Below are 23,909 nucleotides of genomic sequence, written 5' to 3'. Positions count from 1 at the left end.
GTAGGGAAACACTAGTCTCTGTAACTCTTGTAGGTTTTGTTACTGTTGGTAGCAACATACAGTTACTCATTGTGTTTGTGAATTCAGTAACGTGTGGGTCCTGGTCTTGCAGGAGATTTATATTGAAGTCACCTGAGAGTAGTAAGTGATCTTTGTTCATGCGTGCATCAGTTATCATACTTCCTAGGTTTTGACTAAATTGGCTAATGTTTGACTGTGGAACTCTGTAAATGTTTATCAATGTGAGAGGTTTTTGTAGGTATTTGGATTTGAATTTGGCTATTATATATTCCCCATGTTCATCCCTTGTGCAAGTATTAGTGATACATTCTAGTTGGTCTGAGTAGTATATGGCTGTGCCACCCCCTTGTTGGTCTGGCCTACAGTTGTGTATGGCTGTGTAACCAGGAATGGCATAGACATCTGTACTATCAGGCTTTAGCCAGGTTTCAGTTAGTGTAATGATGGACATATTGGCATGTAAGGAATTTAGTAATGCTATGAGGTCATCGTAATGCTTGCTTAAAGATCTGATATTGTAGTTAAAGATAGTTATGTTGTTGTTGGCACTGAGAAGTGCCTTTGATTGTTCTGCAGTGTAGTAATTACAGTAACTGTTTGAATCATTTAAGTCATTAAATAAGAGGTTGGTATCAGGATCAATGCTTGTAATCATAAGATTTGTAGTGAATCTATAGTTAGAATTAAGTATAAAACAAAGTAAATAGTCTTAAGCTAAAAAATAGCACCTGAATTATTTAACAAATGTAAAATAATGAGCTAAGGTAGTTTTGGAATATAATGGCAAAGTTGTGAACTTATTCTACTTTAGCACCTGAGAATAGCACCTTGATTATTTTAACAATTGTGAATGTATAAACTAGGGTAGTTATATAAAGCTAAAATAAAGGAGAAAATATATGAGGGACTAAAATTAAGTAATGGTAAACAAAGTTAAATGGACAGGTGGTCACTATGAAATAATATTGGTTTAGGAGTAAGATCTGATTTGTAATATTAAATAAATTGAGCAGTTTATTGCACAATAAAAGTAAAAAAAAATGAGGTAGTTGGTACTAGCTAGCAAAAGATAGTTTTGGTACTTGCAAAAAAGTAATTGGAATATACACTAATTGCATACACAATAAAAAGTGACTAAAAAACAAGTAGTGATAAACAAAATTAAATGGACAGGTAAGAATAATGAATATTATTAATTTGGAGTAAGATTTGACTTGTAATTTAAAATTATGAGCAATTTATAGTAGTAAGAAAGAAGTATAGAGTATTGGAGGTATTTCATTAGCTAGTGATGAAAAATAATAAAAATAATAATGTACAATATAATAGTAACGTACACTATATGCACCACACGTATATATGTATTAAGGGCACTTATCTAATCTGTTACAAAAATGTCAGCTTTTCTAAGGAAGGTAGAGAAATCGTGTTCATTTGAGATAGTATATTGTTGTCCTGTTGATGTTTTCCTTACTAGTATTTTCCCATCTCGCGTGAAACACTGATGTATTTTGTTTTCCTGTTTAAGTTTTCTCAGCCTGAACAGAAGGTTTTGACGTTTTTTTGTTAGACACTCATTTATGTACACTCCATTTTTCATTGTAATTGCTGATTTAATTAAGTCCTTTCTTTTATCGTATGAATGAAGTCGGATCATTATACTGTGTTTACTTCCTGGTTTTCCTAGCAAACGTGTTTCTTTGATTTCATTGTTTTGCACGATGACTTGTACGTGGTTCTGTATTATCCTGATAGCAGTTTCTTTGCACTGTGCTTGTGTTATGTCACTAGGAATGTGTGGACTGTTTATTATAACTGCATCAGACAACTTATCTTGTTCAGTTTTGTCGTCTTGGAAATCAAGGTATTCATTTAGTCGAGTGTGCATGTTCTGATTCCAGTCCTTGATTGCTTCTTCAACCTTCATATTTATTGTTGTTATTTGCTCAGTGTGACTGGCTATAGCTGCTTTTAGAGTATTTTCTGTGTCAACACTTCCCGATGTAATCTTCTCTTCAAGGTTTTGGATCTTATTCTCGAGGTTGGTTATCTTGGATTCTCGTCGCTCGAGTGTTGCTTTGATATCTTTGATTTCATTTTCTAGAGCAACGATGTAGTCCTTGATATTGTCAGGAATAATCATACCTGAGTTATCATGGGTGAATCCTTTGAAGGGAGTGGAGTTGGAGGGGGAGTCAGCCATGTTTGTTGTTGCTGTTGTTGTTGTTCCTTGGGTGGCGGCGGAGAGAGGGGTTGATGATACACTGGCGTCCTGCTGGGTAGACAAGTTGAGTTCTAGGGTCCTTGCTGTTATTCTTTTATTACTGGTGTTGATTCTTCTGCGATATCCTTTCATAGTATCACTGAAGTAGATACTGTGTAGCAATGGAGGAGAAGGCTTGTTTTCTCGGAGCTTGGGTTAAGTGATTGTCTGGCAGCGGAGGCAGTGTTTGGGTTAGCAGGGCTGTCTTCCTTAGATCTTCTAATTTTGTCAAGATTTGGGTTACATTCTTAGTATTCTTGGGTCATGTTGTGGTCTACGTGGGTTCATGTAGTTGAACTTTCACTTTAGGCCATCACAAGTTTTGTTGAGCGATGTTTTTTGAGAAAGAAGAGCTGGCAGGATACCGTTGCTGCCGCTGCCGCTGCCGCTGCCGCTTCACATGACAGAAATATTAAAAGCAAGGGGGGATATAGTGTTGGAGTGGTTGGTATTTTTGTTTAATAAATGTATGAAAGAGGGGAAGGTACCTATTGAGTGGCAGAGAGCATGTATAGTTCCTTTATATAAAGGGAAGGGGGACAAAAGAAACTGTAAAAATTATAGGGGAATAAGTTTACTGAGTGTACCAGGAAAAGTGTACAGTAGGGTTATTTTTGAAAGAATTAGAGGTAAGACAGAGAGTAGGATTGCAGATGAGCAAAGAGGCTTTGGAGTGGGTAGGGGATGTGAAGATCAAGTGTTTACATTGAAGCATATATGTGAACAGCATTTAGATAAAGGTAGGGAAGTTTTTATTGCATTTATGGATTTAGAAAAGGTATATGATAAAGTGGATAGGGGAGCAATGTGGCAGATATTGCAAGTATATGGAATAGGTAGTAAGTTACTAAATGCTGTAAAGAGTTTTTATGAGGATAGTGAGACTCAGGAAAGGGTGTGTAGGAGAGAGGGAGATTACTTCCCAGTAAAAGTAGGTCTTAGACAGGGATGTGTAATGTCACCATGGTTGTTTAATATATTTATAGATGGGGTTGTAAAAGAAGTAAATGCTAGGGTGTTTGGGAGAGGGGTGGGATTAAATTATAGGGAATCAAATACAAAATGGGAGTTGACACAGCTACTCTTTGCTGATGATACTATGCTTATGGGAGATTCTAAAGAAAAGTTGCAAAGGTTAGCGGACGAGTTTGGGAGGGTGTGTAAAGGCAGAAAGTTGAAAGTGAACATAGAAGAGAGTAAGGTGATGAGGGCATCAAATGATTTAGATAAACAAAAATTGGATATCACATTGGAGAGAGGGAGTATGAAAGAAGTGAATGTTTTCAGATATTTGGGAGTTGACTTGTCAGCAGATGGGTTGATGAAGGATGAGGTTAACCATAGAATTGACGAAAGAAAAAAAGTAAGTAGTGCGTTGAGGTATCTGTGGAGACAAAAAAACATTATCCATGGAGGCAAAGAAGGGAATGCACAAACGTATAGTGGTACCAACACTCTTACATGGGTGTGAAGCTTGGGTTGCAAATGCTGCAGCGAGGAGGTGGCTGGAGGCAGTGGAGATGTCCTGTCTAAGGGTAATGTGTGGTGTAAATATTATGCAGAGAATTCAGTGTGTGGAAATTAGGAGGAGGTGTGGAGTTACTAAAGGTATTAGTCAGAGGGCTGAAGAGGAGTTGTTGAGGTGGTTTGGTAATTTAGAGAGAATGGATCAAAGTAGAATGACTTGGAGAGTGTATAAATCTAGGAGTCGTCCTCGAAAAGGCTGGAAGGAGGGAGTAAAGGAGGATTTGTGGGTGAGGGGCTTGGACTTCCAGCAAGCATGTGTGAGCATATTAGATAAAAGTGAATGGAGATGAATGGTTTTTGGGACCTGACGAACTGTGAGAGTGTGAGCAGGGTAATATTTTGTGAAATGATTCAGGGAAACCAGTTAGCTGGACTTGAGTCCTGGAAATGCAAAGTACAATGCCTGCACTTTAAAGCAGGGATTTGGGACATTGGAAGTTTGGAGGGATTTCTGAACTGTCGTATCTGAGCGCCTCTGCAAAGACAGTGATTATGTTTGAATGAGGTGAAAGTGTTGAATGATAATGAAAGTATTTTCTTTTTGGGGGATTTTCTTTCTTTTTGGGTTACCCTGCCTCGGTGGGAGACGACTGATGTGTTAAAAAAAAAAAAGACAAAAGATGGCATAGTGAGTTAGCAGCAGTAGGGAGGTTCAATATGGGAACAAGGAGAGGTAAAAGGAGAGGGATTTTATTTCCACATGGTTCATCAGAAATCATACACATAAAACCAACCATAGCTCTTCAGGCATGCTATAATATATAATAATGTTAGTACTTACTGAACCAATGAGAGGGTCATCATATGACTATGAGCTGCATCAAGAGAATTTTTCCTGACAAAGAAAATACTACCAACAGAGAGAAAATCAGAAAAGTGTGGTAGAGGGTTAGGAAAGTGGAGAAGAAGAAAGGAGGAGAAAACTAAAACACATAAGAGAAAAAGGGAAAAACCAGTAAAGAAGGAAAAACTAAGTGTAAGTTATAAGAGAATGATGAAGAGGAGTGGAGTTGAGAAGTAAAAAGAGGAGTAGAGAAAAAGAAGGAAGAGGGGAATGGAGCAAGGAAGATGAAGAAGACATAGAAGAGAGAGAGAGAAAAAATAGGAATTAGAGGTGAAGTTGGGAGGAGAAAGGCAAGGAAAAGGATGAGGGGAAATACAAGAAGGAAGATGAGGAAAAGAAGGAGACAAGAAGCATAAAGAAGAGATTTGGAAGAAAAACAGCAAGACAAAGAAGCAAATAAAAAGGGAACAAAAAATTATTGACAAAAACAAAATGAACAATAATTATTAAATAAACTAAGGAAATACTGAGGATCAATGGAAAAAAGAGAACGCCAGAAAATGAGGAAATCCAACATTAACTTGATGTCTTACGCTTAAGAGCAACCTCCACAGTGCGAGTGTTGTAAACATCCAGGTAACAATGGTATGTGCCCTCATCTTCAACTCTTGCTGATGCTACCTTCAACACATGTGTAACATCTTGCAGGCTGGTATCAGGAATGTATATACTATAACGAGGATCAGTGTCTTCTGATAGTATATTTCCTTTGTGATAAAACCTCACCTTGAGAAAGAATAAAAACAATTATACTTTAACATGCATAAATATGGTATGTACTTAAATGCTAAAATTAATGTAGTTATATTGACAAATAATAAATATTAGTTATAGTTCATTCTGAAAGAATATTCTTTTGATATTGCTAAAATACCTAGAAACAAAAAAAAAAGGTTACACTGAAATATGAAGATACCTGGAGCATATTAAGATCTAAAATATTACTAGTTGAAGTATTTTTATCAAGGTGTTGTTGAGGCATTACTTGAAAACAATGACTACCCTAATTCAACTGTAAAAACAGATTAATGAAACCTTTTCACAATAGCTAATATACAACAGTGCCATTACCTGGAGTTTACCTGGAGAGAGTTCCGGGAGTCAACGCCCCCGCGGCCCGGTCTGTGACCAGGCTTCCTGGTGGATCAGAGCCTGAGCCTGATCAACCAGGCTGTTACTGCTGGCTGCATGCAATCCAACATACGAGCCACAGCCCGGCTCGTCAGGTACCAACTTTAGGTGCTTGTCCAGTGCCTGCTTGAAGACAGCCAGGGGTCTATTGGTAATCCCCCTTAATAAGGTATGCTGGGAGGCAGTTGAACAGTCTCGGGCCCCTGACACTTATTGTATTGTCTCTTTATCGTGCTAGTGACACCCCTGCTTTTCATTGTGGGGATGTTGCATTGTCTGCCGAGTCTTTTGCTTTCGTTGTGAGTGATTTTCGTGTGCAAGTTCAGTACTAGTCCCTCTAGGATTTTCCAGGTGTATATACTCATGTATCTCTCCCACCTGCATTCCAGGGAGTACAGGTTCAGGAACCTCAAGCGCTCCCAGTAATTGAGGTGTTTTATCTACGTTTTGCGTGCCGTGAAGGTTCTCTGTACATTTTCTAGGTCAGCAATTTCACCTGCCTTGAAAGGTGCTGTTAGTGTGCAGCAATATTCCAGCCTAGATAGAACAAGCGACCTGAAGAGTGTCATTATGGGCTTGGCATCCCTAGTTTTGAAGGTTCTCATTATCCATCCTGTCATTTTTCTAGCAGATGCGATTGATACAATGTTATGGTCCTTGAAGGTGAGATCCTCCAAAATGATCACTCCCAGGTGGCCGAAATTTGTTTTGTACTCTGATGAAGTTTTAATTTCCTCATGTTTACCATTATTATTTTTTTTATTTTTTTTTTTTTTTTTTTTTTTTTTTTTTTATTATCACACCGGCCGATTCCCACCAAGGCAGGGTGGCCCGAAAAAGAAAAACTTTCACCATCATTCACTCCATCACTGTCTTGCCAGAAGGGTGCTTTACACTACAGTTTTTAAACTGCAACATTAACACCCCTCCTTCAGAGTGCAGGCACTGTACTTCCCATCTCCAGGACTCAAGTCCGGCCTGCCGGTTTCCCTGAATCCCTTCATAAATGTTACTTTGCTCACACTCCAACAGCACGTCAAGTATTAAAAACCATTTGTCTCCATTCACTCCTATCAAACACGCTCACGCATACCTGCTGGAAGTCCAAGCCCCTCGCACACAAAACCTCCTTTACCCCCTCCCTCCAACCCTTCCTAGGCCGACCCCTACCCCGCCTTCCTTCCACTACAGACTGATACACTCTTGAAGTCATTCTGTTTCGCTCCATTCTCTCTACATGTCCGAACCACCTCAACAACCCTTCCTCAGCCCTCTGGACAACAGTTTTGGTAATCCCGCACCTCCTCCTAACTTCCAAACTACGAATTCTCTGCATTATATTCACACCACACATTGCCCTCAGACATGACATCTCCACTGCCTCCAGCCTTCTCCTCGCTGCAACATTCATCACCCACGCTTCACACCCATATAAGAGCGTTGGTAAAACTATACTCTCATACATTCCCCTCTTTGCCTCCAAGGACAAAGTTCTTTGTCTCCACAGACTCCTAAGTGCACCACTCACTCTTTTTCCCTCATCAATTCTATGATTCACCTCATCTTTCATAGACCCATCCGCTGACACGTCCACTCCCAAATATCTGAATACGTTCACCTCCTCCATACTCTCTCCCTCCAATCTGATATTCAATCTTTCATCACCTAATCTTTTTGTTATCCTCATAACCTTACTCTTTCCTGTATTCACCTTTAATTTTCTTCTTTTGCACACCCTACCAAATTCATCCACCAATCTCTGCAACTTCTCTTCAGAATCTCCCAAGAGCACAGTGTCATCAGCAAAGAGCAGCTGTGGCAACTCCCACTTTGTGTGTGATTCTTTATCTTTTAACTCCACGCCTCTTGCCAAGACCCTCGCATTTACTTCTCTTACAACCCCATCTATAAATATATTAAACAACCACGGTGACATCACACATCCTTGTCTAAGGCCTACTTTTACTGGGAAAAAATTTCCCTCTTTCCTACATACTCTAACTTGAGCCTCACTATCCTCGTAAAAACTCTTCACTGCTTTCAGTAACCTACCTCCTACACCATACACTTGCAACATCTGCCACATTGCCCCCCTATCCACCCTGTCATACGCCTTTTCCAAATCCATAAATGCCACAAAGACCTCTTTAGCCTTATCTAAATACTGTTCACTTATATGTTTCACTGTAAACACCTGGTCCACACACCCCCTACCTTTCCTAAAGCCTCCTTGTTCATCTGCTATCCTATTCTCCGTCTTACTCTTAATTCTTTCAATTATAACTCTACCATACACTTTACCAGGTACACTCAACAGACTTATCCCCCTATAATTTTTGCACTCTCTTTTATCCCCTTTGCCTTTATACAAAGGAACTATGCATGCTCTCTGCCAATCCCTAGGTACCTTACCCTCTTCCATACATTTATTAAACAATTGCACCAACCACTCCAAAACTATATCCCCACCTGCTTTTAACATTTCTATCTTTATCCCATCAATCCCGGCTGCCTTACCCCCTTTCATTTTACCTACTGCCTCACGAACTTCCCCCACACTCACAACTGGCTCTTCCTCACTCCTACAAGATGTTATTCCTCCTTGCCCTATACACGAAATCACAGCTTCCCTATCTTCATCAACATTTAACAATTCCTCAAAATATTCCCTCCATCTTCCCAATACCTCTAACTCTCCATTTAATAACTCTCCTCTCCTATTTTTAACTGACAAATCCATTTGTTCTCTAGGCTTTCTTAACTTGTTAATCTCACTCCAAAACTTTTTCTTATTTTCAACAAAATTTGTTGATAACATCTCACCCACTCTCTCATTTGCTCTCTTTTTACATTGCTTCACCACTCTCTTAACCTCTCTCTTTTTCTCCATATACTCTTCCCTCCTTGCATCACTTCTACTTTGTAAAAACTTCTCATATGCTAACTTTTTCTCCCTTACTACTCTCTTTACATCATCATTCCACCAATCGCTCCTCTTCCCTCCTGCACCCACTTTCCTGTAACCACAAACTTCTGCTGAACACTCTAACACTACATTTTTAAACCTACCCCATACCTCTTCGACCCCATTGCCTATGCTCTCATTAGCCCATCTATCCTCCAATAGCTGTTTATATCTTACCCTAACTGCCTCCTCTTTTAGTTTATAAACCTTTTAAATTTCTTATCGTTGAACTTCATATTGTTTTCTGCAGCCCACTGAAAGATTTGGTTGATGTCCGCCTGGAGCCTTGCAGTGTCTGCAATGGAAGACACTGTCATGCAGATTCGGGTGTCATCTGCAAAGGAAGACACGGTGCTGTGGCTGACATCCTTGTCTATGTCAGATATGAGGATGAGAAACAAGATGGGAGTGAGTACTGTGCCTTGTGGAACAGAGCTTTTCACTGTAGCCACCTCAGACTTTACTCTATTGACTATTACTCTTTGTGTTCTGTTTGTGAGGAAATTATAGATCCATCTACCAACTTTTCCTGTTATTCCCTTAGCACGCATTTTGTGCGCTATTATGCCATGGTCACACTTGTCAAAGGCTTTTGCAAAGTCTGTATATATTACATATGCATTCTTTTTGTCTTCTAGTGCATCTAGGACCTTGTCTTAACAAAAGACTCGGCATAGAATTTCAGCATTACCAAGATAACTAATTGTCTTGAGCCAAATGTGTTGCTTTGCTCCCCCCTCACTATGTGGTATCCTACATTGACATTAGTTTTCCCTGCCAGTCCATGTCTTTTTCTGCCATTTCTACTAAAATGTGCCTTAAAGCCTAAAATGAATTTGGCACTCTAAGTGCTTTTTTCCAAAAATTAAAAAAAAAAAATTATGATATTCTTCCTGATGTTGTCAATTCCTTCTCAGTATTCTGAATACTTTTTTTTTTTTTTTTCAACAAGTCGGCCGTCTCCCACCGAGGCAGGGTGACCCAAAAAAGAAAGAAAATCCCCAAAAAGAAAATACTTTCATCATCATTCAACACTTTCACCACACTCACACATTATCACTGTTTTTGCAGAGGTGCTCAGAATACAACAGTTTAGAAGCATACACATATAAAGATACACAACATATCCCTCCAAAATGCCAATATCCCAAACCCCTCCTTTAAGGTGCAGGCATTGTACTTCCCATTTCCAGGACTCAAGTCCGACTATATGAAAATAACCAGTTTCCCTGAATCCCTTCACTAAATATTACCCTGCTCACACTCCAACAGATCGTCAGGTCCCAAGTACAATTCGTCTCCATTCACTCCTATCTAACACGCTCATGCACGCTTGCTGGAAGTCCAAGCCCCTTGCCCACAAAACCTCCTTTACCCTCTCCCTCCAACCCTTTCGAGGACGACCCCTACCCCGCCTTCCTTCCCCTATAGATTTATATGCTTTCCATGTCATTCTACTTTGATCCATTCTCTCTAAATGACCAAACCACCTCAACAACCCCTCTTCTGCCCTCTGACTAATACTTTTATTAACTCCACACCTTCTCCTAATTTCCACACTCCGAATTTTCTGCATAATATTTACACCACACATTGCCCTTAAACAGGACATCTCCACTGCCTCCAACCATCTCCTTGCTGCTGCATTTACCACCCAAGCTTCACACCCATATAACATAAGAACATAAGAAAGGAGGAACACTGCAGGAGGCCTGCTGGCCCATACTAGGCAGGTCCTTTACAATTCATCCCACTAACAAAACATTTGCCCAATTTTCAATGCCACCCAAGAAATAAGCTCTGATGTGAAAGTCCCACTCAAATCCAACCCCTCCCACTCATGTACTTATCCAACCTAGATTTGAAACTACCCAAAGTCCCAGCCTCAATAACCCAACTAGGTAGACTGCTCCACTCATCAACTACCCTATTTCCAAACCAATACTTTCCTATGTCCTTTCTAAATCTAAACTTATCTAATTTAAATCCATTACTGCGGGTTCTCTCTTGGAGAGACATCCTCAAGACCTTATTAATATCCCCTTTATTAATACCTATCTTCCACTTATACACTTCGATCAGGTCTCCCCTCATTCTTCGTCTAACAAGTGAATGTAACTTAAGAGTCTTCAATCTTTCTTCATAAGGAAGATTTCTAATGCTATGTATTAATTTAGTCATCCTACGCTGAATATTTTCTAACGAATTTATGTCCATTTTGTAATACGGAGACCAGAACTGAGCTGCATAATTTAGGTGAGGCCTTACTAATGATGTATAAAGCTGCAGTATGACCTCTGGACTTCTGTTGCTTACACTTCTTGATATAAATCCCAGTAATCTATTTGCCTTATTACGTACGCTTAGGCATTGCTGTCTTGGTTTAAGGTTGCTGCTCACCATAACCCCCAAGTCCTTTTCGCAATCTGTATGGCTAAGTTCTACATCATTTAACTTATAAGTACTAGGATTATGGGCACTCCCAAGCTTCAGAACCTTGCATTTATCTACATTGAACTGCATCTGCCACTTTTCTGACCAAGAATGGAGTTTGTTTAAATCCTCCTGAAGTTCCATAACATCTACGTTTGAATCAATTATCCTACCTATCTTTGTGTCATCGGTGAATTTGCTCATATCACTAGTAATTCCCTCATCAAGATCATTGATATATATTATAAACAACAACGGGCCCAAGACTGATCCCTGTGGAACGCCACTTGTTACAGATCCCCACTCGGACTTAACCCCATTTATGGACACTCTCTGCTTCCTGTCAGTGAGCCATGACTCGATCCACGAGAGCACTTTTCCCCCAATGCCATGAGCTGCCACTTTCTTTAACAGTCTATGGTGCGGAATGTTGGTACTACTATACTTTCATACATTCCCTTCTTTGCCTCCATAGATAACATTTTTGACTCCACATATACCTCAACGCACCACTCACCTTTTTTCCCTCATCAATTCTATGATTAGCCTCATCCTTCATAAATCCATCCGCCGACACGTCAACTCCCAAGTATCTGAAAACATTCACTTCTTCCATACTCCTCCTCCCCAATTTGATATCCAATTTTTCTTTGTCTAATCATTTGATACCCTCATCACCTTACTCTTTTCTATGTTCACTTTCAACTTTCTACCTTTACACACATTCCCAAACTCATCCACTAACCTTTGCAATTTTTCTTTAGAATCTCCCATAAGCACAGTATCATCAGCAAAAAGTAACTGTGTCAATTCCCATTTTGAATTTGATTCCCCAAAATTTAATCCCACCCCTCTCCCGAACACCCTAGCATTTACTTCTTTTACAACCCCATCTATAAATATATTAAACAACCATGGTGACATTACACATCCCTGTCTAAGACCTACTTTTACCGGGAAGTAGTCTCCCTCTCTTCTACACACCCTAACCTGAGCCTTACTATCCTCATAAAAACTCTTTTCAGCATTTAATAACTTACCACCTATTCCATATACTTGCAACATCTGCCACATTGCTCCTTCATCCACTCTATCATATGCCTTTTCTAAATCCATAAATGCAATAAAAACTTCCCTACCTTTATCTAAACACTGTTCACATATATGCTTCAATGTAAACACTTGATCTACACATCCCCTACCCACTCTGAAACCTCCTTGCTTATCCGCAATCCTACATTCTTCCTTACCTCTAATTCTTTCAATTATAACCCTACCGTACACTTTTCCTGGTATACTCAGTAAACTTATTCCTCTATAATTTTTACAGTCTCTTTTGTCCCCTTTCCCTTTATATAAAGGGACTATACATGCTCTCCGCCAATCCCTAGGTACCTTCCCCTCTTTCATACATTTATTAAACAAAAGTACCAACCACTCCAACACTATATCCCCCCCCTGATTTTAACATTTCTGTCATGATCCCATCAGTTCCAGCTGCTTTACCCCCTTTCATTCTACGTAATGCCTCACGTACCTCCCCCACACTTACATTCTGCTCTTCTTCACTCTTAAAAGATGGTATACCTCCCTGACCAGTGCATGAAATTACTGCCTCTCTTCCTTAACATTTAAAAGTTCCTCAAAATATTCTTGCCATCTACCTAATACCTCCCTCTCCCCATCTACTAACTCCCCTACTCTGTTTTTAACTGACAAATCCATACTTTCCCTTGGCTTTCTTAACTTGTTCAACTCACTCCAAAATTTTTTCTTATTTTCATTAAAATTTCTTGACAGTGCCTCTCCCACTCTATCATCTGCTCTCCTTTTGCACTCTCTCACCACTCTCTTTACCTTTCTTTTACTCTCCATATACTCTGCTTATGAGAGGTTTTTACAAAGCAGAAGTGTTATAAGAAGAGCAGAGTATATGGAGAGTAAAAGAAAGGTGAAGAGAATGGTGAGAGAGTGCAAAAGGAGAGCAGATGATAGAGTGGGAGAGGCACTGTCAAGAAATTTTAATGAAAATAAGAAAAAATTTTGGAGTGAGTTAAACAAGTTAAGAAAGCCTAGGGAAAGTATGGATTTGTCAGTTAAAAACAGAGTAGGGGAGTTAGTAGACGGGGAGATGGAGGTATTAGGTAGATGGCGAGAATATTTTGAGGAAGTTTTAAATGTTGAGGAAGAAAGGGAGGAGGTAATTTCATGCACTGGCCAGGGAGGTATACCATCTTTTAGGAGTGAAGAAGAGCAGAATGTAAGTGTGGTGGAGGTACGTGTGGCATTACGTAGAATGAAAGGGGGTAAAGCAGCTGGAACTGATGGGATCATGACAGAAATGTTAAAAGCAGGGGTGGATATAGTGTTGGAGTGGTTGGTACTTTTGTTTAATAAATGTATGAAAGAGGGGAAGGTACCTAGGGATTGGCGGAGAGCATGTATAGTCCCTTTATATAAAGGGAAAGGGGACAAAAGAGATTGTAAAAATTATAGAGGAATAAGTTTACTGAGTATACCAGGAAAAGTATACGGTAGGGTTATAATTGAAAGAATTAGAGGTAAGACAGAATGTAGGATTGCGGATGAGCAGGGAGGCTTCAGAGTGGGTAGGGGATGTGTAGATCAAGTGTTTACATTTAAGCATATATGTGAACAGTATTTAGATAAAGGTAGGGAAGTTTTTATTGCATTTATGGATTTAGAAAAGGCATATGATAGAGTGGATAGAGGAGCAATGTGGCAGATGTTGCAAGTATATGGAATAGGTGGTAAGTTACTAAATGCTGTAAAGAGCTTTTATGAGGATAGTGAGGCTCAGGTTAGGGTGTGTAGAAGAGAGGGAGATTACTTCCCAGTAAAAGTAGGTCTTAGACAGGGATGTGTAATGTCACCATGGTTGTTTAATATATTTATAGATGGGGTTGTAAAAGAAGTAAATGCTAGGGTGTTCGGGAGAGGGGTGGGATTAAATTATTGGGAATCAAATTCAAAATGGGAAATGACACAGTTACTTTTTGCTGATGATACTGTGCTTATGGGAGATTCTAAAGAAAAATTGCAAAGGTTAGTGGATGAGTTTGAGAATGTGTGTAAAGGTAGAAAGTTGAAAGTGAACATAGAAGAGTAAGGTGATGAGGGTATCAAATGATTTAGATAAAGAAAAATTGGATATCAAATTGGGGAGGAGGAGTATGGAAGAAGTGAATGTTTTCAGATACTTGGGAGTTGATGTATCGGCGGATGGATTTATGAAGGATGAGGTTAATCATAGAATTGATGAGGGAAAAAAGGTGAGTGGTGCGTTGAGGTATATGTGGAGTCAAAAAAACGTTATCTATGGAGGCAAAGAAGGGAATGTATGAAAGTATAGTAGTACCAACACTCTTATATGGATGTGAAGCTTGGGTGGTAAATGCAGCAGCGAGGAGACGGTTGGAGGCAGTGGAGATGTCCTGTCTAAGGGCAATGTGTGGTGTAAATATTATGCAGGAAATTCGGAGTGTGGAAATTAGGAGAAGGTGTGGAGTTAATAAAAGTATTAGTCAGAGGGCAGAAGAGGGGTTGTTGAGGTGGTTTGGTCATTTAGAGAGAATGGATCAAAGTAGAATGACATGGAAAGCATATAAATCTATAGGGGAAGGAAGGAGGGGTAGGGGTCGTCCTCGAAAGGGTTGGAAAGAGGGGGTAAAGGTTTTGTGGGCGAGGGGCTTGGACTTCCAGCAAGCGTGCATGAGCGTGTTAGATAGGAGTGAATGGAGACGAATGATACTTGGGACCTGACGATCTGTTGGAGTGTGAGCAGGGTAATATTTAGTGAAGGGATTCAGGGAAACCGGTTATTTTCATTTAGTCGGATTTGAGTCCTGGAAATGGGAAGTACAATGCCTGCACCTTAAAGGAGGGGTTTGGGATATTGGCAGTTTGGAGGGATATGTTGTGTATCTTTATGCATACATGTCTATGCTTCTAAACTGTTGTATTCTGAGGACCTCTGCAAAAGCAGTGATAATGTGTGAGTGTGGTGAAAGTGTTGAATGATGATGAAAGTATTTTCTTTTTTGGGGATTTTCTTTCTTTTTTGGGTCACCCTGCCTCGGTGGGAGACGGCCGACTTGTTGAAAAAAAAAAAAAAAATACTTTGCTCTTCTTATAACACTTCTGCTTTGTAAAAACCTCTCATTATTTCATATTCTTTCAACACTTAACCAAAATCATACATGGTTCACACATAGCTCTATTGAAAATATAACAGAAAATGCAGGTTGAGAATAGCACTGATGCCTTAGCCTATAGTGTTCGCATATTTCAACCATACAAACTGGCGCTGAGAAAGACAGGCAAACAGAAAGACAGTAGAAGTTAAACTTGGCTACTAATTTTATATAAAATAAGGACAAAAGCATAAAAATATTCCCATGGTTACCTGACATTTCTTCTTGTCAGTACTTGATAAAAACTACAGTGGAACCCCGGTTTTCGTCCTTAATCCATTCCAGAAGATCTGTCGAAATCCGAAATGGATGAAAACCAAAGTAATGTTTCCCATAAGAAATAATGTAAATCCAATTAATCTGTTCCAGACACTCATAAATATTAACAAAAAATACATTTTATAGAGAATAACTATAGTGTTACATACAGAAAACAATGAGAAATAAATATAAAGAACTAATTTTAATGGATAAACAAACATTTAAATCGCTTTTACCTATACTGAAGACTCTTGCTGACATATTCTTTACGAGACCAGCATGCAACTGCCTTGTCTTTTTGTAAATTATCGCCTCCACAACACTATCTCCTGCTAACTATTTTTCATTGATCCACACCATCAACAACTTACCAACATCTTCAATTGTTTGCCATCACTACCACCCTCTGCCACCATCACTACCACCCTCTAACACCATCACAACCACAACCACCCTCTACCACCATCACTACCACCCTCTACCACCATCACTACCACTCTCTACCACCAATGTTTCGGATGAACGCAAGGAGTATTGCTCACTGAACAAGTGACAGAAGCAGACTGAGTCACCTATGTGTGAGTGGCCAAGTCCCGGGCAGGCGGACGTGTCTGATACGGATGATTTCCGTCCGCACCAGACGATTTCCATCTGCACCGGACGAAATCCAGAGTTCCACTGTATATATTTTGATAATATTTTGTTTTAATTTAAACTTTAGTAACCTACTTCTTCCAACCAGTTCCTGACAGTGCAGCTCACAAAGAAATCTTCACCTTCGATTGCTGGGGAGACCACCAGATTTACAATTTCTCCAGGCCGTTCTGAAGAATAGATTATATTATCAATATTTGGAATATAGTGCTACACAAAACAGGCAACTGTGTAGCAAAAATATACATTAATTCAATCATAAATATGATGAAGGTTAGACTCTGGTTACATTCTAGTAACAGGAGAGATGATGAAAACATTTAAACAGTTTATCGACCATCAAAATTTTAGGCAGGAGTAGGCATGTGTATGTATATGTGTGTACTCACCTATTTGCATTCACCTATTTGTGCTTTCAGAAGTTGATTCTCAGATCCTGGCCTTGCCTCTTAATCTGACACTCTCCCGATTCACTCCATAGCCTTGTGAGACCTATCATACCTGCTCATAAAACTATGTATATAGCCCTTTTTGACCACTTTCTCACCAAGATTATTCCATTTCCTGATCTTTCAGACTGAAGAAATACCTCTTAACATCTATGTGGCTCATCTGTGACTTAAACTTCCAGTTGTGTCCCTGAGTTCATGTGTCGCCTCTCAAACAGTCTATCCCTGTCTACCTTATCAATTCCCCTGTGTATTTTGCATGTTATTATCATGTCACCCCTGATTCTTTTGTCTTCCAATGTTGCTAGGTCCAATTCTGTTAACCTCTCCTCATGGTTCATGCCCCTTAGCTCAGTTTGTTGAATATTTCTGTTTTTTCCACTTTCTTAACATATTTTATCAGATACAGATTTCATATTGGTGCTGCATACTCCAAGATGGGCCTGATATATATTGTATAAAGGATTAGGAATGACTCTTTGTTGAGACTCTTGAAGGATACTCTTAGATTTGCCAGCCAAACATAAAATGCAGAGGTTATTCATCTGATGTGAGCCTCTGGCAATATACTGAGCACTATGCTCACCCCTAAGTCTTTCTCTTTGAGGAAAGTCTGAAGCCTCTGTTCTACTAGTCTATGCCCCATTTCTGGTCTTAATTCTCCTTCCTCAATATTCATAACCTTGCTTTTACTGGAGCTGAATTCAAGCAACTACTTACCTGACCAAGCTTGTAATTTATCCTCATCTATTTTTATTCTCCCCATCAGTTTTACATCATCAGTAAAAAGAGATATATCTGAATCAATCCCATCTGGAATGTCATTCACACAAGTCAGAAACAGTACTGGTCCTAATATTGATCACTGTGGAATCCCACTAGTTACTCTTTCCCATTCTAACATCTCTTCCCTGACAATTACTTTGTTTTCTTTCCCTTAGGTACTTTTTGATCAACTGTAGTACATTCCCCGTTATTCCAACCTGGACCTCAACTTTTTGCCCCATTCTCTTATGGGGTACAATATCAAAAGAAAATTAAATCCACCAATCCCTTTTTCTCTCTCCTGTCTCACATCTGTTACTTTGTCACAGGCCTTCAACAGGTTGGCAAGAAAAGATCTGTCATCTACTCCATTAATGACTCAATGTCTGAGGCACAACTAAACTCAGAGCAGACAGGTTGTTTATTTTATTTATTCTTCTCTAGTTTCTTTGGTTCTTATAAAAATTCATTTGATATGGCCACTCCCCTCTTATAGGCTGGGCTTATACTAAAAAAATTTTTCCAACTGTTTTCTAAAGGTACGTATTTATTTTTATCTATGAAATAAATTAATGTTGTGTTTATGTTAATTCAATGCATGTCTGGTATTCAGTTTTTTTAAGACAGAAGTTAGTCAAGCAATTGGGAATTTTTTATATTGTGTATTTTCTTTTGACTCAGTTGAAGACTCTTAAACTGAAAAACAACCATAGAATTTCACTTAAAACTGAGATGTCAGCATACTTCTGGCAAAACAGCACTTGAATAAAGGCTGGAATTTCTTCTTTTTTTTTTAGATCAACCTACCTGCAAGGAAGACTGCTGGTGTGTTAAAAAATTAATCATGTAGCTTAACATTGGCATGTTTTCCTACAAAATGTAAAAGAGCATATTTTCTAACAACTGACCTTCAATTTTAGAAACAATCTGAAGGTTGATACACTAATGAGAGAACCAGTACCCAAGAGAACATTCTTCACCATCACTGCTACCACCACCACTTACCACAACAATCACCCCTCAACCACACAATCATCATACCACCAATCATCAACCACCACCACAATCACCACCCAAATTCATCACTGCCCATCATTACCCAACACCACTCCACCAAATGAACAAACTATAGTTTTATTACAATTTAGATGCTAAATATATTTAAGAACAAGTTATATACAAGAGGTTCATTACGAAGGAATTCACCAAAATTCTCAAAAGCATAATGAAAAAAAATTTGAGTGACTCACTTGTGATCTCAACAGTAACAGAGGCTGAAGCTTGAGGTCCAGCAATGCACATATAACTGCCAGCATCTTCAAGTTTAGCCTCTTGAACTATAAGATATGCTTGCAAAACACTATCCTCTTCAGGATACAGGATCACGCTATATCGACTGTTCAAACGTGAATTCAGAGATACACCTTCAAATATGAATTCCACCTGTAAAAAATTTAATAAACTTTAATTTAACTACCCAAAAATTATGCTAGTCTTCAAAGCTTAACCTTCTTCTGTACTAAATAATTACGTATTTGTTTAATATTGTACAAAGGTAACCTGTTCTATTACCTCAGTTGTTCATCTTTCACAGGACATGAACAAGTTTATGGTGACAACTTATCTGTAAAACATAAAACATGAGAGTTCTACATAAATTCTCTATTGATTACTTAATAACTATGAATACTAAAGTAATTAACATAATACTGACATGTGGATATGGTCTTGGAGTATAACATAGGCCAATGAAACACAGGAGGACAAGGAAGTAGTGGGATCTGCACAGAATTCTGACATTTAAGGTCATTCAGCACTTTTATTCTTTACCTCAGTGGCTGTCTCCCACCAAGGTAGGATGACCAAAGAAAATGGAAATACATTACCCATCATTAATTCAACTGCTGTCTTGCCAGAAGTGTGCTGACATCACAATTCAGTTTATCATCAACCCTCCTTCATCACTTATGATAATCAAAAAGATATAAAGACACAGGATTATAAGAAATATCTGCAGTAAAATATAAGAAAACACTTCAACAAGATACTGCTGAATGAGATGAATAAAACTGAGAACACTGTAAAGAATCTCAGACTAATAAAATAAACCCTACCATCAGTTCCTCCATGCAATACTTTTCATTTCCACACTATGAAATTATAAAACTAACTTATTAATGTAACAAGCAAAAGCATTCAGAAGACCAAAAAAAAAAAAAAAAAAAAAATTGTACAGTAGAAAGTCTCTCAAGCAGTCTCTTTACTAGCTCAACAGCATTTTTTTTTTTTTTAACAAGTTGGCCGTCTCCCACCAAGGCAGGGTGACCCAAAAAAGAAAGAAAATCCCAAAAAATAAAATACTTTCATCATCATTCAACACTCACCTCACTCACACATAATCACTGTTTTTGCAGAGGTGCTCAGAACACAACAGTTTAGAAGCATATACCTATAAAGATACACAATATATAGGTAGGTTACTGAAAGCAGTGAAGAGTTTTTACGAGGATAGTGAGGCTCAAGTTAGAGTATGTAGGAAAGAGGGAAATTATTTCCCAGTAAAAGTAGGCCTTAGACAAGGATGTGTGATGTCACCGTGGTTGTTTAATATATTTATAGATGGGGTTGTAAGAGAAGTAAATGCGAGGGTCTTGGCAAGAGGCGTGGAGTTAAAAGATAAAGAATCACACACAAAGTGGGAGTTGTCACAGCTGCTCTTTGCTGATGACACTGTGCTCTTGGGAGATTCTGAAGAGAAGTTGCAGAGATTGGTGGATGAATTTGGTAGGGTGTGCAAAAGAAGAAAATTAAAGGTGAATACAGGAAAGAGTAAGGTTATGAGGATAACAAAAAGATTAGGTGATGAAAGATTGAATATCAGATTGGAGGGAGAGAGTATGGAGGAGGTGAATGTATTCAGATATTTGAGAGTGGATGTGTCAGCAGATGGGTCTATGAAAGATGAGGTGAATCATAGAATTGATGAGGGGAAAAGAGTGACTGGTGCACTTAGGAGTCTGTGGAGACAAAGAACTTTGTCCTTGGAGGCAAAGAGGGGAATGTATGAGAGTATAGTTTTACCAACGCTCTTATATGGGTGTGAAGCATGGGTGATGAATGTTGCAGTGAGGAGAAGGCTGGAGGCAGTGGAGATGTCATGTCTGAGGGCAATGTGTGGTGTGAATATAATGCAGAGAATTCGTAGTTTGGAAGTTAGGAGGAGGTGCGGGATTACCAAAACTGTTGTCCAGAGGGCTGAGGAAGGGTTGTTGAGGTGGTTCGGACATGTAGAGAGAATGGAGCGAAACGGAATGACTTCAAGAGTGTATCAGTCTGTAGTGGAAGGAAGGCGGGGTAGGGGTCGGCCTAGGAAAGGTTGGAGAGAGGGGGTAAAGGAGGTTTTGTGTGCGAGGGGCTTGGACTTCCAGCAGGCATGCGTGAGCGTGTTTGATAGAAGTGAATGGAGACAAATGGTTTTTAATACTTGACGTGCTGTTGGAGTGTGAGCAAAGTAACATTTATGAAGGGGTTCAGGGAAACCGGCAGGCCGGACTTGAGTCCTGGAGATGGGAAGTGCAGTGCCTGCACTCTGAAGGAGGGGTGTTAATGTTGCAGTTTAAAAACTGTAGTGTAAAGCACCCTTCTGGCAAGACAGTGATGGAGTGAATGATGGTGAAAGTTTTTCATTTTCGGGCCACCCTGCCTTGGTGGGAATCGGCCAGTGTGATAATAAAAAAAAAATAATAAATATATCCCTCCAAACTGCTAATATCCCGAACCCCTCCCATAGAGTGCAGGCATTGTACTTCCCATTTCCAGGACTCAAGTCTGGCTATATAAAAATAATCGGTTTCCCTGAATCCCTTCACTAAATATTACCCTGCTCACACTCCAACAGATCGTCAGGTCCCAAATACCATTCGTTCCCATTCACTCCTATCTAACACGCTCACGCACGCTTGCTAGAAGTCCAAGCCCCTCGCCCACAAAACCTCCTTTACCCCGTCCCTCTAACCCTTTCGAGGACGACCCCTACCCCGCCTTCCTTCCCCTACAGATTTATACTCTCGCCGTGTCATTCTACTTTGATCCATTCTCTCTAAATGACCAAACCACCTCAACAACCCCTCTTCAGCCCTCTGACTAATACTTTTATTAACTCCACACCTTCTCCTAATTTCCACATTTCGTATTTTCTGCACAATATTTACACCACACATTGCCCTTAGACAGGACATCTCCACTCCCTCCAACCGCCTCCTCGCTGCTGCATTCACAACCCAAGCTTCACACCCATATAAGAGTGTTGGTACTACTATACTTTCATACATTCCTTTCTTTGCCTCCATAGATAACGTTTTTTGTCTCCACATATACCTCAATGCAACACTCACCTTTTTTCCCTCATCAATTCTATGATTAACCTCATCCTTCATAAATCCATCTGCTGACACATCAACTCACAAGTATCTGAAAACATTCACTTCTTCCATACTCCTCCTCCCCAATTTGATATCCAATTTTTTTTATCTAAATCATTTGATACCTTCATCACCTTACTCTTTTCTATGTTCACTTTCAACATTCTACCTTAACACACACTCCCAAACTCATCCACTAACCTTTGCAATTTTACTTTAGAATCTCCCATGAGCACAGTATCATCAGCAAAAAGCAATTGTGTCAATTGCCATTTTGTATTTGATTCCCCATAATTTAATCCCACCCCTCTCCCAAACACCCTAGCATTTACTTTTTTTACAACCCCATCTATAAATATATTAAACAACCATGGTGACATTACACATCCCTGTCTAAGACCTACTTTTACTGGGAAGTAGTCTCCCTCTTTTCTACACACCCTAACCTGAGCCTCACTATCCTCATAAAAACTCTTTACAGCATTTAGTGACTTACCGCCTATTCCATATACATACTTGCAACATCTGCCACATTGCTCCCCTATCCACTCTATCATATGCCTTTTCTAAATCCATAAATGCAATAAAAACTTCCCTACCTTTATCTAAATACTGTTCACATATATGCTTCAATGTAAACACTTGATCTACACATCCCCTACCCACTCTGAAACCTCCTTGCTCATCTGCAATCCTACATTCTGTCTTACCTCTAATTCTTTCAATTATAACCCTACTGTACACTTTTCCTAGTATACTCAGTAAACTTATTCCTCTATAATTTTTACAATCTCTTTTGTTCCCCTTCCCTTTATATAAAGGGACTATACATGCTCTCTGCCAATCCCTAGGTTCCTTCCCCTCTTTCATACATTTATTAAACAAAAATACCAACCACTACAACACTATGTCCCCCCTGCTTTTAACATTTCTGTCATGATCCCGTCAGTTCCAGCTGCTTTACCCCCCTTTCATTCTACGTAATGCCTCACACACCTCCCCCACACTCACATCCTGTTCTTCTTCACTCCTAAAAGATGGTATACCTCCCTGGCCAGTGCATGAAATTACCACTTCTCTTTCTTCGTCGACATTTAAAAGTTCCTCAAAATATTCTCGCCATCTACCCAAAATCTCCATCTCCCCATCTATTAACTCCCCTACTCTGTTTTTAACTGACAAATCCATTCGTTCTCTACGTTTTCTTAACTTGTTTAACTCACTCCAAAATATTTTCTTATTTTCATTAAAATTTCTTGACAGTGCCTCTCCCACTCTATCATCTGCTCTCCTTTTGCACTCTCTCACCACTCTCTTCACCTTTCATTTACTCTCCATATACAGTACTCTACTCTTCTTATAATACTTCTGCTTTGTAAAAACCTCTTATAAGCTAACTTTTTCTCTTTTATCACACCCTTTACTTCATTCCACCAATCACTCCTTATTACTCCTGCACCCACCCTCCTACAACCACAAACTTCTGCCCCACATTCTAATACTGCATTTTTAAAACTATTCCAACCCTCTTCAACCCCCCCACTACTCATACTTGCACCAGCCCACCTTTCTGCCAATATCTCACCCAAACTCCCTCCTCTCTTAGTTTATACACTTTCACCTCCTTCTTGCTTGTTGTTGCCATTTTCCTCTTTTCCCATCTACCTCTTACTCTAACTTTAGCTACAACTAAATAATGATCCGATATATCAGTTGCCCCTCTATAAACGTGTACATCCTGGAGCCTACCCATCAACCTTTTATCCACCAATACATAATCTAACAAACTACCACTTTAGCATTGAAATCCCCAACCACCATTACTCTCACACTTGGTTCAAAACTCCCCACGCATTCACTCAACATTTCCCAAAATCTCTCTCTCTATCTCCTCTACACTTCTCTCTTCTCCAGGTGCATATACACTTACTATAACCCACTTTTCACATCCAACCTTTATT

General features: G+C 39.3%; 1 protein-coding gene across 6 annotated transcripts in view; it reads right to left on the bottom strand.

Annotated features, from left to right (window-relative positions):
- LOC128696740 (uncharacterized) overlaps positions 1-23,909 on the bottom strand; it is a 294,106-nt gene that overhangs the window by 181,349 nt on the left and 88,848 nt on the right. For all 6 annotated transcript variants that reach the window (XR_011393202.1, XM_070094479.1, XM_070094481.1 and 3 more), the window contains 3 exons: positions 18,778-18,970; positions 16,389-16,483; positions 5,189-5,381 (listed from right to left, as the gene is read on the bottom strand). Coding sequence is in view for 5 of the 6 variants with exons in the window: in XM_070094479.1 (XP_069950580.1) it covers positions 5,189-5,381; positions 16,389-16,483; positions 18,778-18,970 (481 nt within the window). In the remaining variant the exon portion in view is untranslated. The remainder of the gene's footprint in view (positions 1-5,188; positions 5,382-16,388; positions 16,484-18,777; positions 18,971-23,909) is intronic.

This window comes from Cherax quadricarinatus, chromosome 46 (genome assembly GCF_038502225.1).
Source record: "Cherax quadricarinatus isolate ZL_2023a chromosome 46, ASM3850222v1, whole genome shotgun sequence".
NCBI classification, from domain to species: Eukaryota; Metazoa; Arthropoda; class Malacostraca; order Decapoda; family Parastacidae; genus Cherax; species Cherax quadricarinatus.
The sequence above is the reverse complement of the archived record's forward strand: the minus strand, read 5'-3'. Positions and strand labels throughout refer to the sequence as shown.